Source organism: Mercurialis annua, linkage group LG7 (genome assembly GCF_937616625.2).
Source record: "Mercurialis annua linkage group LG7, ddMerAnnu1.2, whole genome shotgun sequence".
In the NCBI taxonomy this organism is placed as follows: Eukaryota; Viridiplantae; Streptophyta; class Magnoliopsida; order Malpighiales; family Euphorbiaceae; genus Mercurialis; species Mercurialis annua.
Window position 1 is genome coordinate 45,963,028 of NC_065576.1, and position 14,164 is coordinate 45,977,191.

The 14,164-nt window shown below is 29.7% G+C and overlaps 2 protein-coding genes across 4 annotated transcripts; one reads left to right on the top strand and one right to left on the bottom strand.

Moving 5' to 3' along the window:
• Positions 1-3,754: 3,754 nt before the first annotated feature.
• Positions 3,755-5,103, top strand: LOC126654461 (uncharacterized protein At5g48480). The gene is made up of 2 exons (XM_050348320.2): positions 3,755-4,116; positions 4,673-5,103. The coding sequence occupies exons 1-2, from the start codon at positions 3,848-3,850 to the stop codon at positions 4,911-4,913; spliced, it is 510 nt and encodes a 169-aa protein (XP_050204277.1). The 5' UTR covers positions 3,755-3,847; the 3' UTR covers positions 4,914-5,103.
• A 6,058-nt stretch (positions 5,104-11,161) lies between these two features.
• On the bottom strand, positions 11,162-13,808 carry LOC126656475 (uncharacterized). 3 transcript variants are annotated; one of them, XM_050351051.2, is made up of 2 exons: positions 12,764-13,808; positions 11,162-11,448 (listed from the first exon to the last, which is right to left on the bottom strand). In XM_050351051.2, exon 1 carries the CDS (start codon positions 13,345-13,347, stop codon positions 12,769-12,771), a length of 579 nt encoding a protein of 192 aa, XP_050207008.1. In that variant the 5' UTR covers positions 13,348-13,808; the 3' UTR covers positions 11,162-11,448; positions 12,764-12,768. The 3 variants fall into 3 exon arrangements, with proteins under 3 accessions (XP_050207008.1, XP_050207007.1, XP_050207006.1); XM_050351050.2 differs by having other exon boundaries at positions 11,162-11,464; XM_050351049.2 differs by having other exon boundaries at positions 11,162-11,438; positions 12,764-13,805.
• Positions 13,809-14,164: the final 356 nt, after the last annotated feature.

The window sequence follows — 14,164 nt, forward strand, 5'->3', positions numbered from 1 at the left end:
AAGTTATAAAATTTTAAAATAACAAATTTGGAAAACAAATTGGGCATAGATAGACAATTTTAGAAGGGATTTTTTTCGTAGATCAACAAAATTTTGAAACACTCTAAAATATTTGGTCTTTCTGCTCTCTAAAAAAAGTTATTTATTTGTTCATCTTTTTAAGGGTGGCAAAAGATGATTTCTCCGCTTTAGCTGAAAAATTATTTTTTCTCCACTCATAATAATCTACTATGTTCTTCTTTAGTTGAATAAAGTCTTTGGTTATAAAGTTTTTTGGGTTTTGATTTGAATTTTTCTTATTTGAATAAGTCTAAAGGTTTTTGGTGTTTGTAGGTGTCAGATCTATCAAGGTTTTTGTTGGGTTTTCGAATTTGAGATCCGATTCCTTAAAATCTAAAATATACATAGAGTGTCTTTAGATCTATACAAGTTCTTGAAAATCTTAAAAATGGTTTTTTTTAGATATATCAAAGTTCTTGTAAATCTATATTCGGAGAATTTGAAAATTCATTTAAACTATTGTAGATCTAAAAATAGGGAGGTTTGTTGGGTTATTTTTGCTAAAAAATTTATTGAAGATACAAATCGGAATGCTAGGCTCAATCGGATAGAGCGGTTTTAAAAACAAATTGGAAGAAGAGCTATCCAAATACTTCGTATACGAGAAATATAGTTTCATCGTTAAGTTTATACGGAAATATAGTCACATATTTTTTTTCATTTTTGATTATTTATTACTTATTCGGAATTATTATTTAATTTTTAATTATTTAAATTTAAAAGATTATAATATGGGTTGTGATATAATTTTTATAGGTTGTATTTGAATTTTTTTAATGAATTTTTATCTTTGAAAAAGAAAAACAAAATACAAAATTTTGAAACAGAAAAGGGCCATGAGACCTTGGTCGAAAAAGTTTTTGAAAATCCTAACCACACTATTGTGTCCCATGTGTCAGACCAGGGAGTCATACGTTTTCCAAACCTGTCTCTCTTCCAAATTACCCCTGTTTTTTTGGTTTAATCTCATTCATGCCATCGTCTTCCCCATAAATAATTTTGCAAATCCCGAATTACATGCCTTGTCATATTTTGGTAATTAACGATTTATTTGTTAGATTTTAATAAGCGATAATGTCAAAAAAATCACGAACTTTATATGTTTTTTTATTTTAATCACGCTATTTAAATTTTATCGTTTTCATACACGAACTACCACTTTTTCCAAATTCATACATGGATGTCACGGCTCCATTGGTGTAATTCGCTGAGGTGGAGGTCATTTTACACCAATGAATGAGTGATACCTCAGCGCCGTGTATGAATTTGGGAAAAAGTGATAGTCCGTGCATGAAAATGAAAAAAATTTAAATTTCGTGATTAAAATGAAAAAACATGTAAAGTTTGCGATTTTTTTGACATTAACCCTTTTAATAATAATCTAACTTTTATTTTCGTTATAATAAGAGTTTATTTATTCATTTTGGATGAAATTTTACTTACGTGGTAATATAAAATTGTTTTCTAACCCATTTTGCCACGTAAAATGCTATAAAACTAAAATGATAGAAAAAAAAACAGTAAACAAAGAATTATATTATTAAAAAATATGGAAGAATATATTATTGCAAAAACGGCATGAGAGTTTCATACCATTAAAAAACGATATATGAATGACATACTATTGGATTTTATTTGCCACATAAGCAAACTTTTGGCTCAAATGGATAAGTAACTTCTCGTTATAATAAAAATAAAAATTGGATTACTAAAATGTAATAAATGAAACATTGGTAAACCGAAATATAAAAAAATTATAGTTCAGTAACCGTAAAATATTTTAACCTAATGTTGGGTTTGGTTTGGATGTTATTTTTTCTTCTCTTATCTAAATTCATGTAAGTGAGCAAAATGTTAAAATTATGGTATTTATAAATCATGACGCACGTCAAGTAGTTTAAATGATTGTACCATTTATAAACACTATGATCAATAAATAATTTACCATCAACAAATTAATGCACTTTACAAGCTTCAATTGTTTCTTCTTTTTTAAGAATTGTAAAAAAAATATGATTATTTAGTTATTTTTATGAGGTTTCATTCCGAAACTAATTCCTTCATAAAGTTTAAAAAATTATTACATTTTTTTTCTTCAGTTTTATATTTCACCTCACTAAAATTTTTTTATAAAAAAAGATTTTAGATAAAGAAAACTCAAATATAAAATGAAAATATTATTTTTTCAAAATTCACTGAAGAAACGCTTTTTTAGATCAAGTCTCATAAGGATAATAATTATTATCTCCAAAAATTAAAAAAACTATATAGAATCGTTTTTATAATATATGTTTCTGTATGCCGAATTGATAGCTAGCTTAAGAAACTGTTTTAGCGTTTTAGAAAATATAGTTAACATTTTAAAAGTTATAAATTTATCTTCATCTTTTTTATATTAGGAGCTCGGGGGAGGAAAAATTGAACTCACAATCTTAAAAATATGTCGCTAAGCGCTTGTACCGTTTAATTGGTGAATTTATCTTCATTTATTACTATATTTTTATTAAATATTATTACTATTTTTTTCTTTTTTTCGTCCTAAATTAAAAGACACTATTTCAATTTTTTTTGTATCAAATTATAATAAAATAGTATTTACTTAACTAATAGTCAATTATTACTAATTCAATTTTGTATGGACTTTAAATACAAGTAATATTTAGCCTTTAGAAATAAAAAGACAAGAAATATAAAAATTATGATTTATTAGAAATAGGCAAATATTTAAAAAAAAAAATTGAAATGAAGGAAATATGAACAAAGGATCACTTTCATCCCCGAACTTGCGTCAAAGTATCAAAAAAGTCTAAAGATGGAAAACCGGATTACTTATACCCTGAACTTGTGTAAACCGGATCAAAAAAGCCCCTTTGCTGACGTGGCGCTTTAATTGGAGAATGAGATTTAAATCAATCATAATTAACACTAATTAATCTCTAATTAATAATAATAATAAAGACTAATTAATACAATCTAACACCAATTAAATGGATGATTTTTTAAATTTTTACCTAAAAAATATTTTTCTTTTAATTTTTTTTGAGCTGCTACTCCTCGTTTTTCCAGGGAGCAGCAGCTCCTCATTTTTTCCGACGAGGAGCTCTGCTCCTCGAAAAATCACCAATCAAACGATACAAGCGTCTTTTAATCTTTTTTTGTGAAAAACTACTTTGAAAGAAAATCACTATCTAAAATCGTAGAGTGTACCTCACTCTCTAAGGTGAGAGTGGGGAGGGGTGTTTTTGAGCCGAAATATGCAAGTTTAGGGTATAAGTGATCATATTTTCCAGCTTTGAACTCTTTTGATACTTTGACACAAGTTTATGAGTGAAAGTGATCCTTTATTCAAAAAAAATGTATTATTACTAATTACAATGTTTGTCTAAACCACCTATCATTTTTAATATTGAATCAGAATTAAATTTCTTTCACTAAAATTGTTGAAATAAAATTTAAAAACACATTTTGAAATGATTATTAATTACAAAATTTCATCTAGTAGAAACAATAGAGGTTTATTCATCCAAATCACAAACAAATCACTTCTAGTTCTAGTAGCAATAATCCAAAAGACTTTTTGGTCAAGAAAAGGGCACCCATTGTAAATAAAACAAAAGCCAGGGGCAAGTAGAAACTAGCAAAAACGTTTCCAACTCCCCGCTTCTATAAAAATCCCACAGCAGCACCCCACAGGCCACACCAACCGCATTTATCCATTTCCCCTCACTTTTATTAAACCATATTTTCTCTCTCCTAGGTTTTACCAAATTTTCTCTCCCTAGCAAAAATGGCTCATCAAGAAGGACAGAACGGAGACTCCGACACGGCTGCAGCTGCGGTGGTTTACACCGCCGTGAAGCCGCAGTTGCTGGTGGAGGCACCTAAGGCAAACGATGCTGTTCAGTTCTACAAAGCTGCTTTTGGTGCTACGGAGACTCGCCGTACCACTCAGCCTAAGCGTAAGGCTGACCAGGAGCTCCCTCACATCATCTCCGCTCAGCTTCTGCTCGCCGGCGTTTCTATTTTCGTCTCTGACATTTCCGATGACTCTGCTCCGTACGTATCTCTTCTTCTCTCACGAGCTTAAGCTCACTCACTGTCTTTACACTATTTCCACTGTTGTTTGTTGTTCATGCTTTTTGTGTTATCAGATCTTGTTCAATATGTTGATATTTTAAGTTTTGTAGCTATGCGTCGTCGTTTTTGCCATTTAAGCTTCGTAACCTATTTATTTTTTGTTTATTCTGTATCTCTGTTCTTCATCATCTTCCTTTTGTTCACTGCTTTGTTTTTGCATGTAATGTTGACTTTCTCTTAAAACCAAGCTGATCTGCATGTAATACGGCGTCGTTTTGTTTTAACCTGTATTTTGTGCAAATATTTGTCTTAATCTTGGCTTTATCTGCTCTAAATCTAACTTTTTCAGTTGCTTTGTTATCGTTACATGTCAATTTTCTCCTGTTTATGTTTGATTTTTTATATTTTTCTGTTTTATTCGTTTTTATTTTCAACTGCTTTTTGGCCCACACCTGATCTTGCTTGTGGTCCTATTAAATATATATTGATTTATATATATACTGTGATTCTTAGTTTCTTAAATTTGTTTAAACAGAGAGAAGAATGTCGCCGGCACCGGAGGTATTTCGCTGGTTCTGGTGACTGAGGACGTTGAAGCCGCCGTCTCTAAGGCTGTCGCTGCCGGGGCTGTCAAAGAGGGAGAGACTCTTGAGGGCGAAGGCGCGTACTACGGCGGTGCTGAGCGCGTGGCTAAGCTCAAGGATCCTTATGGCTATGTCTGGGTCATATCTTCTCCTCCCAAGGTTGAGTCCGATGATGCTGAGGTGGCAGCTTGATGGCCGTCTGATCCTAACTCTAGCTGATTAGGTGTAGCGAGTAATATTTTGCTTCTAAAAGAAAGAAAAAACGTTTCTAGTTAGGACCTTTACTTTTGCTGATGTTATTGGTTACTGGATATTCTCTCTCATCAGATGGTTATTTTGGTAATTTTGCAAATGGTGAATATATTTTAACCTGTTGCTGGTAGTTTCTGACTCTTTTTTACCTTCTATTAATGTCATCTAATTATGGATTAACTTTGTTAGTTAATGTGGATAATTTAGATTGATTATGTTAGTTAATGTGGATATTATAGATTAATCAGCAAAATAAATAGACATGCAGGTGTCAGTGTTAAACGGGGGAATGGGATTATGTTTTGCAGTGGTGGCTGTTTTGTTGTTGTTGGATATAAATTTATTTTTTTTAATTGTTTAATACTATGTAGACACGTGTCTGCTGGGATCGACGAATAGGTTGGAGCGTGGCAATTGATGAAGGGCGGGAGGTGTGTGTGTGTAATGTGGTCCCAAATTCCCTACTAAGTTGGTGTGGTTGGGTTGGGTTGGGGCAAGCAGTGCAAAGTCTCTGGTTTTGGTTACAAGTCAGTGGGCTTCTCGTGAGGACTTTACTAGTACCAAACCAGAAACACTACATGAAAATTATAAAAATATGTAAATCCTTTTCTACAGTATGGAAATAATCATGGTTGTCCAAGTAATTTGAAAATCAAATTCCAAATTTAAACATTTTGAAAAGATTCATAACATTTTATGATTTAAAAAATGACTTAAGTAGCAATTTGCCCCCTCAACTTGTAAGCAATGGACAATTAACACAAAAATTAACTTTATGGGCAAATTAGTCATGAACTTGCTGATTATGGGCAATTAGCCCCATTTTGAAAAATTAGCTTAAAATTTGATGGGGCAAATTGCCAATTGAGGGACAAATAACTTATAAATTTAGGGGGTAAATTGACAAAATGGGGCTAATTGCCAATAATATGCAAGTTCATAGCTAATTTACCTGCAAAGTTAATTTCTGTGTTAATTGCCCATTGCTTACAAGTTGAGGGGACAAATTACTACTTAAATCTTTAAAAAATAAGTAACCTTTCTTAAGTTTTTGAGATGTATTCAGATTTTTTTTGCTTGATGAATTTTAAATTTTTAGTAAGTCTTCGATTTTGGAAATTTGTATGCTTTTAATCTTTAAAGTATGTGGCACTATCGCAATTTCATTTATAATTTTTTACACATTAGAATAGACTTAAGTAGCAATTTGTCCCCTCAACTTGTAAGTAATGGGCAATCAACATACGAATTAACTTTGTGGGCAAATTAGTCATGAACTTGCATATTATGGGCAATTTGCCTCCTAAACTTGTAAGTTATTTGTCTCTCAATTGGCAATTTACCCCATCAAATTTTAAGTTAATTTTAAAAATGGGGCTAATTGCCCATAATCAGCAAGTTCATGACTAATTTGCCCACAAAGTTAATTTATGTATTAATTGCCCATTGCTTACAAGTTGAGGGGGTAAATTGCTACTTAAAATCCATTAGAATAGTAATATTATGTTTAATAATTTGTTATAATGTGATAGGTTTAGATGACATGATGAACTGAGTTTACCTATTATTTTTTTCTATAATAGAATAAAACATCAACATTTGATGTAAAATGGTTCTAATACAACTTTATTTTTATGCTGAATTTTGAAGCGGTAAAGAGAAAATCTGATTTAAAATTTCACTATTCAAATTATTTGAGCTCTAAACTACTTTGTAATTTTTTTACTTCACAAATTATTTATTTATCCCATCAAACAAATAATTTATGTATTGAAGTACTATATTTGTATTTTTTATCTTTACAATCTTTTTTATATATATGCATTATTGTTAAATAATTTCATAAATAACTTATAATAGTCTTTTTTACTTAATTAGATAATAAAGATATTTTGTATCATTAATTTCTTTTTGATGAAAATTATGTATCATTAATTAATAACACTGGATATCAGCTAAATTTTGAGTATTAACGAAAAGGAAATATATTAATCACATGTATTATATATTTTTGATGTAAAATTTTGTACATGGATTTATTTTAAATAATAATTAATTTATTTATTATATAAAGAATAAATTTAGTTTTTATATTTCAATTAAATAAGTAACATTTAAATATTCAATCTTCTTGTATAGTAATTGTTTTTTAAATTGTATTATTTATTATTTAGGAAATACTAGTAATAACTTTTAGTTTTTTGACGAATCTATAAAAAATTAATTTGATATAAATTTTAAAGTAATTAAATAATCTTTAATTAATGATGATAATATACAATATTATATGAATTAAAATATGATGATTTTTTTCCGTAAAAGATAAATAAATTTATCAGTGAATTTTTTTTATTGTTGTTAAATACTTGTTGAAAATTTGGTCCATTTTATAAAAGGCTTAATCACCAAAAAATGCCAAACCTATACGTTTTGTGTCAATTATAGCCAAACCTTTAAAAATCACCAGATTTAGCCAAACCTTATATGTTCTGTTTCTTTTTTAGCCATTTTTTAATCGAACCGGTTTTTTAGACACCGTGTCGTCCACGTCACCGCCAACTAAGCAATTGGCTGGCATGGCAGCTGAAATATTTAAATAAGGTTTGGCTATAACTGACACAAAAAATATAGGTTTGGTATTTTTTTGGTGAATAAATCTAATTTTAAATTCAAGCCAATTTTTAAATTTAATAATTAGTAAATTAATTATATCATTTATAAAATTTATATATATTTAAAAATAATTAATATTTCCTATTTAATACTAATTAAAATTAATTTTATTTTTTTATTAAACCTAATTAAATCTAATAAATTTATATTATAATATATTTTAATGAATACGTAATTAAAAAAATGAATTAACGTATTACTTAGGAATTAATATTGAATTAAATTTGGTGAAAGGATTTAATATTTATGATGATTTTGAACTTGATTTAATATTTTTAATGTTTTTGAGATCTTGTTATGACTGGATTTAGGTAATAAATAAAATAGTTATGTATAAATTAAGGTATTTTTTTGGCTATGCCGAGTAAAATGACATATGCGTTTATGCTTATAAACATCATGATATATATTGATTACACCACAATGAGCTTCACTTTTTAAAGAAAAAAAAGAGAAAATAATTAAACTCGTCCTTTAAATAAACAGTCTATTCAGTAATTATTTTTATATTTATATGTGTATAGTTGACTTATGAACACTGTCGTATGTTTGTTGTGTATATTACTCTCAGATTGTTCGTCGGAAGACGAACAATTGGGTCTCAAACGGCTGCGGTGTCAAAGAACCGACGACTGGAATTTAAAAAAAATAAATTTTAAGATGAATATGACATTTTTTGTTTTTATTAGAATTTAAATTAATTATATATCTCAAATATGTAAAAACAATTATTATAATTATTTAAATTTAGTAAAAATAAATTAATTTTAATTAGCGTTAAATAAAAATATTATTTTTTAAATATATATGAATTTTATTATAATATAATTAATCATTTAATTATTTAATTTTAAAATTAGTTTTATTCATCAAAAAATACCAAACCTATGCATTTTGTGTCACTTATAGCCAAACCTTATTTAAATATTTCAGCTGACATGCCAACCAACTGCTTAGTTGGCGGTGACGTGGACGACACGGTGTCAGAAAAACCGGTTCGATTCAAAAATGGCTAAAAAAGAAACAGAACATATAAGGTTTGGCTAAATCTGGTGATTTTTAAAGGTTTGGCTATAATTGACACAACACGTATAGGTTTGGCATTTTTTGGTGATCAAGCCTTTATAAAATCAAACAAAGGTTGATTTTAACTTTTGAATTTAAATAAGGTCAAATTCAGAATTTATAATAAAAACATCCTTAAAATAACTTCAAAACAAATATTTTGGTCCGGTCCCCCCCCCCACCCTCAATTCCAAAGGGTGTTGCTATTCGCCGCCCGCTTTTACTTAGCACCGCACAGGCAAAAGACATTTCTGCCCCTCTAGCAAAATTTCAAAAAAAAAGTTCTCTCAACTCATTCGAACACACTCGAACAACTACGTAAAAAGTCGAGTAAAATGACGGATAACGAGTATAATTCGTCGGAAAACGAATATCGACGTTCGGAAACAAGTTTTTCCGGCTTTTTCGAGATAAAAAATAGTTTTTTTAAATTCTTATTTAAAATTTTTAAAGGGGGACGATTCGTTTCACGTCCTCTCCAGAGGAGGGTACGCCGGAATTCGGCGTCCTCTCCGGAGGAGAGGACGTGAAAACCAACGTCCCCTCTAAAGGAGGGGACGCCAATTTTCGGCGTCCCCTCTTCTAGAGAGGACGTTCGGCGTCCTCTCTAGAAGAGGGGACGCCGAAAACCAACGTCCCCTCCTCTAGAGGGGACGCCGAACGCCGGCGTCCACTCTTCTGGAGAGGACGCCGGCGTCCCCCTTTTCCGGCCGCGACCGAAACGTCGCGGTCGGAAATTATTTTTTTTTTTTAAAAAAAAACGTTAAAATGATTTTTTTTAATAATTACAGTGATTTTTTATTGCATATTATTACGACTTTGTATTACATATTATTACGATTTGTTAAACGTAAGTATTTATGTTTTGCAGGTTCATTTAGAAGATTATGACGATTTTCATCTCGTTCGGAATCCGACATTTTCGTAAAATATGAATTTGAATAGAGTTGAATGAGTTGAGAGGATTTATGTTTTTTGTTTATGAGTTGGTTTTCTATTCAAAAAGTAAAAAGGGCAAAAATGTAATGTGGCTGTGCGGTGCTAAGTAAAAAGGGGCGGTGTTTAGCAATCCAGATTCCAAATGACCGAATAATTTGTTGTCAATGCAGCTCCAATTGGTCTATTTATGTTATACCACATCAGCTAAAGGGCAAAATGAGCCAAGATATTGGCCTTTTTATCCAAAAACTACAAATTTGTCCTTAATTAATATTGGCTGAAGGTACAAAAAAATTCTCATAGTTTTCAAAAAGTACAAGACAATTTTTTAACTTTTTTGGGTACAAATCGACCCTTAAACTTTTAAAAATGAACAAAAAAACCCCTCCGTCCAAATGCGCTTCTGAATTTATGACACGTAGTCATTTATTTTAGTTTTTACTTTTAAAAACATCCTTAATGTTTAAAATACTGGCCGATTTTATATTTTTTAATTTTTTTAACTATTTTCACCCTTTTCTTCATTTAAATATATATAGCTAAATAAAATTATAAATTAAAACCAATTAAAATTAAATTAAAATAATTGAAACCCGATTAAATCAATCAAAACCTAATAAAACACTTTAAAACACAATTAAAAAAGTTAAATTCTATGTGTTTACAATAATTAAACATATCGAAACCTAATTAAACAAATTAAAATCTAATTAAATACATCAAAATCCAATTAAAATTTATTTATATTTTTTTTAATTTTTTTTAAAAGAACACCCGGAGGAGAAATCTCTGGTCGCTGGTCGGAGACTTCTCCTCCGGCGGTCTATTCTTGAAGAACAGACCTTCGATGGTCTGTGATCTTGAAGAACAGACCTGCTGGTTGGTTCTTTGAAGAACAGCCGTTGGAGGAGATTTCTCCGGCTGGTGACCGGAGATTTCTCCTCCGGATGAGATTACAAAAAAAAGAAAAAAAAATTGATTGAGTTTTGATGTGTTTTGATTAGTTTTAAATTGTTTTATTGTGTTTCAATTGATTTAATCGGGTTCCCAAATATTTAATTAGGTTTCAATTTGTTTAATTGTGTTCGATTTATTTTAATAAATATTTTAATTTTAAATATTATTTAATTATTGATATTTAAATGAAAAAAAGGGTGAAATGTGCTAAAAAAATTATAAGTATGAAATTGGTAAATGTTTTAAACATTAAGGATGTTTTTGAATTTTTTCCTTATGTGCCACGTCAGCGGTTAACAGAGATTTTGGACGGAAGGGTTTTTTTGTTCAAAAAAAAATAAAGAGTCGATTTGTATCCAAAAAAAATTAAAGAAATGTCTTGTACTTTTTGAAAAACTACGAGGGTTTTTTTATACGTTCGGCCATTAATATTTTATGTCAAAGTGAGTGGCCAAAATCAACCTTTGTTATTTATTAAATATAGTCCAGATTTTAGTTTCTCGGGTTGGTTGCCTAATGTTCCCACTTCTATGTATCATTTTGTAATATCAATATATTTCAATGCTATTTTAATTTATATAGGACATCTTTGGAATATACCACTTACAAGTGCATTAATCTGTAAATGAAATTTAATTATTCATACCATACACACTACCTTCGTAAAGTGGTTAATTTGGTAGACATTTCTTTGAATTGAGCTTTTTAAGAAATACTATAAGATGAGATTTTGTAATTAATTGAGCAATACAATTTATTCTAATCGAAGATGCGAACACTTGTAACTTCTAAAGCATCTCTCCCTTCAGCGTCTTTGCGTTGAACTCCTCCCTACAAATCCCTTTTTCAGAAGTGATCTATAATTATACAAATAATTAAAATATGTATTAATATCATAAAAATTCACCAAGTTTACACGTTTTATCAATTTAATCACATTCTTTAAAACTTCTCATAAACATACACCAACTTTCATTTCTCCCAAATTCATAAACGGTGCCGACGTGTCACTCATTCATTGGTTAAAAATGACTTACACCTCAGCAAATTGCACCAATGAATGAGTGCCACGTCAGCACCGTGTATGAATTTGAGAAAAAATGAAAGTTGGTGTATGTTTATGAGATTTTTTAAAGAACGTGATTAAATTGAGAAAACATGTAAAGTTGGTGAATTTTTATGACATTATCCCTTAAAATATTTGATTTACATTTATTTCTTCTGATATTTTTTGAGCAAAAAATCTCTTGTTTTACAAACATTAATATATGGCGGTCTTATCTTAAAAAGTACTCCCTCCGTCCCACTCTAATTGACAAAATAACTAAATTACAATAACAAATACAAACTAATAAATGACATAGAGAGTTACTTGTATACCCTTCTATTGATAATAGAACTAATTAATACTATTAGTATATTAGTCAAATTTTCATTAAGCATTCACCATTTTTCCATAAAAAAATATGACTTTAAATGAGGATAAACATGGAAAATTAAAGGAAAAAATTATAGTTATGTTAGTTTTGTCAATTAGAATGGGACACCAAAAACTCCATATTTTGTCAATTAGAGTGGGACGGAGGGAGTATGATATATACTTTTTCACTTCATAAAATTAAGCCAAATAACTAAAAAAACCAAACCTTTTACAAAAATTTCACAAAAGTTCAAATCTTTTAATTTTATTCAATTTGTCCTAAAATACATAATTTCGTTTCAATTTTGTCCAAATATACAATTTTGCTTATGTGGCACTGATGTGTGGTATGCCACATCAGCGACACGTAGGTGCCACCTGAGTAAAATAACATAATTGGACAAAATTTAAATGAAATCATGTGTTTCAGGACAAATTGGATAAAATTAAAAGATTTGAACTTTTGTAAAATTTTCATAAAAAGTTTTGCCTTTTTTAGTCATTTGGCCTAAAATTAACTTTTAAATAATACTATTAGTATAAAAGTATAATGTTAAATTGCGTATTTTTATAAAGAAAAAAGATATTTTGCCAATAGCAAAAAGTCAGAGCGTTAAAAAAGTTAAAAGCCATAATTTCCTCTAAAAGAACATAAACTTTAATTTATATTTTTATCCGTCTAACGAAAAAATTATAAAACTGTCAGTTTGATTAATACAAATGGGATCACATATACCTTGATTAAGAATTGGTGCTTATGTTGCACTTGGAAGGCAAATTCATTGCAAGTTCAGGATCAATTCCAAGAAGATCAATCAACAACTCTGGCGACTTCCCGTACGTAGATAAACATGTTACATTACTTTCTCCAATCGCCTGGCAGCATTCCGATAACGGCGGATGGAGAGGAACGGGCTTGAGCTCGGATAACTTACAAGCAAACAAACCCTTATCGCTCATATTACACAAATCCAACGATCTAGAGCTCGTAAAATCAACACGAGGAGTGAGTCTACAATCCGACGGAAGCTTAAGGTTACATTTGGCAGGTAATCCCAATGCGAGATTGGAATCAAACCCTATATAATCCATCATTTGGGAATCCCTGAAAGAACACAAGCATGTCAGGTTAGCCCCTGTAAGAGCTTGGCAGCATTCCTGGGGCGGTGGGTCGACCGTGTTGGTCCGGGTTGCTGATGGTTTACATGCTAGAAGGCCATGACCACTAATCTTACACAAGCTTAATGATGTTGTGCCATCAAATTTGGTGAAGATGAACACAATTATTATGATCACTGCAATTCTTGATATCTGAATCATTTTTATGTTTGATCAGTTTCTTATGTTTAGTTTTCTTGAATTTATATAATACAGAAGCAAATTGTTCATCAGAATTGTGACACCAATGCATAAAGGAGTACCAATCAGTGGAGATAATTTAGGCTTAGCTAATTAGGTTTATTAGCTTTTTCTTCTTCCCACAATATATATTTTCTCTATTAGACTAAACCTTTCTCAGCCACATCTTTAATTATGTGAAGATCGATAATTTAATTATACATTAGACCCGTATTAAAATAAAAGACATAAAGTAGGGCTCTCGACTTGATCTCGTTTGCTAGTAATTAAATGAGCTTAAACTCTAATTTATATTTATTTACTTAAATGGACCGATCTTAATTTTAGTGGTGTTCGGCTTTTTTAGGTTCACGAACGATTTATATAAAGCTTTCAAATTGTCTCGATTATGAATTATATCATCATTTGTGATATTAGTATTTAAGTATTAAGTAATTAGTGAAAACACTTTAAGTAGTTGTTAATTGAATTGTTTTTATAATATTAATTTTATTTCATTTACATAGAATGAATGAAAATATAAAACGTATCTTTCACCTAGAAACCATAATAAATACAAACAACCACCTTCACTTAGAATTTAGTTGTAAGTGTAACCTACAATCTTTTTCTTGAATTGACAGTAGATAACCAATTTATAACTACAAAAGTGAAAAAGTATAACATGACTAATTTATAAATTTAATAAATTATTTATAACTATGAAAAAATTATAATCAAAACAATTTTTTTTTTGGAATCATCCAAATTTATGTCGCTACACAAAATTCAAATTGTA

Coding starts and splice junctions, on each gene's coding strand:
- LOC126654461 (XM_050348320.2), top strand. CDS start 3,848: ATGGCTCATCAAGAAGGACAGAACGGAGACTCCGACACGGCTGCAGCT. Junction 4,117..4,672: donor ATTTCCGATGACTCTGCTCC/GTACGTATCTCT, acceptor TTGTTTAAACAG/AGAGAAGAATGTCGCCGGCA.
- LOC126656475 (XM_050351051.2), bottom strand. CDS start 13,347: ATGATTCAGATATCAAGAATTGCAGTGATCATAATAATTGTGTTCATC.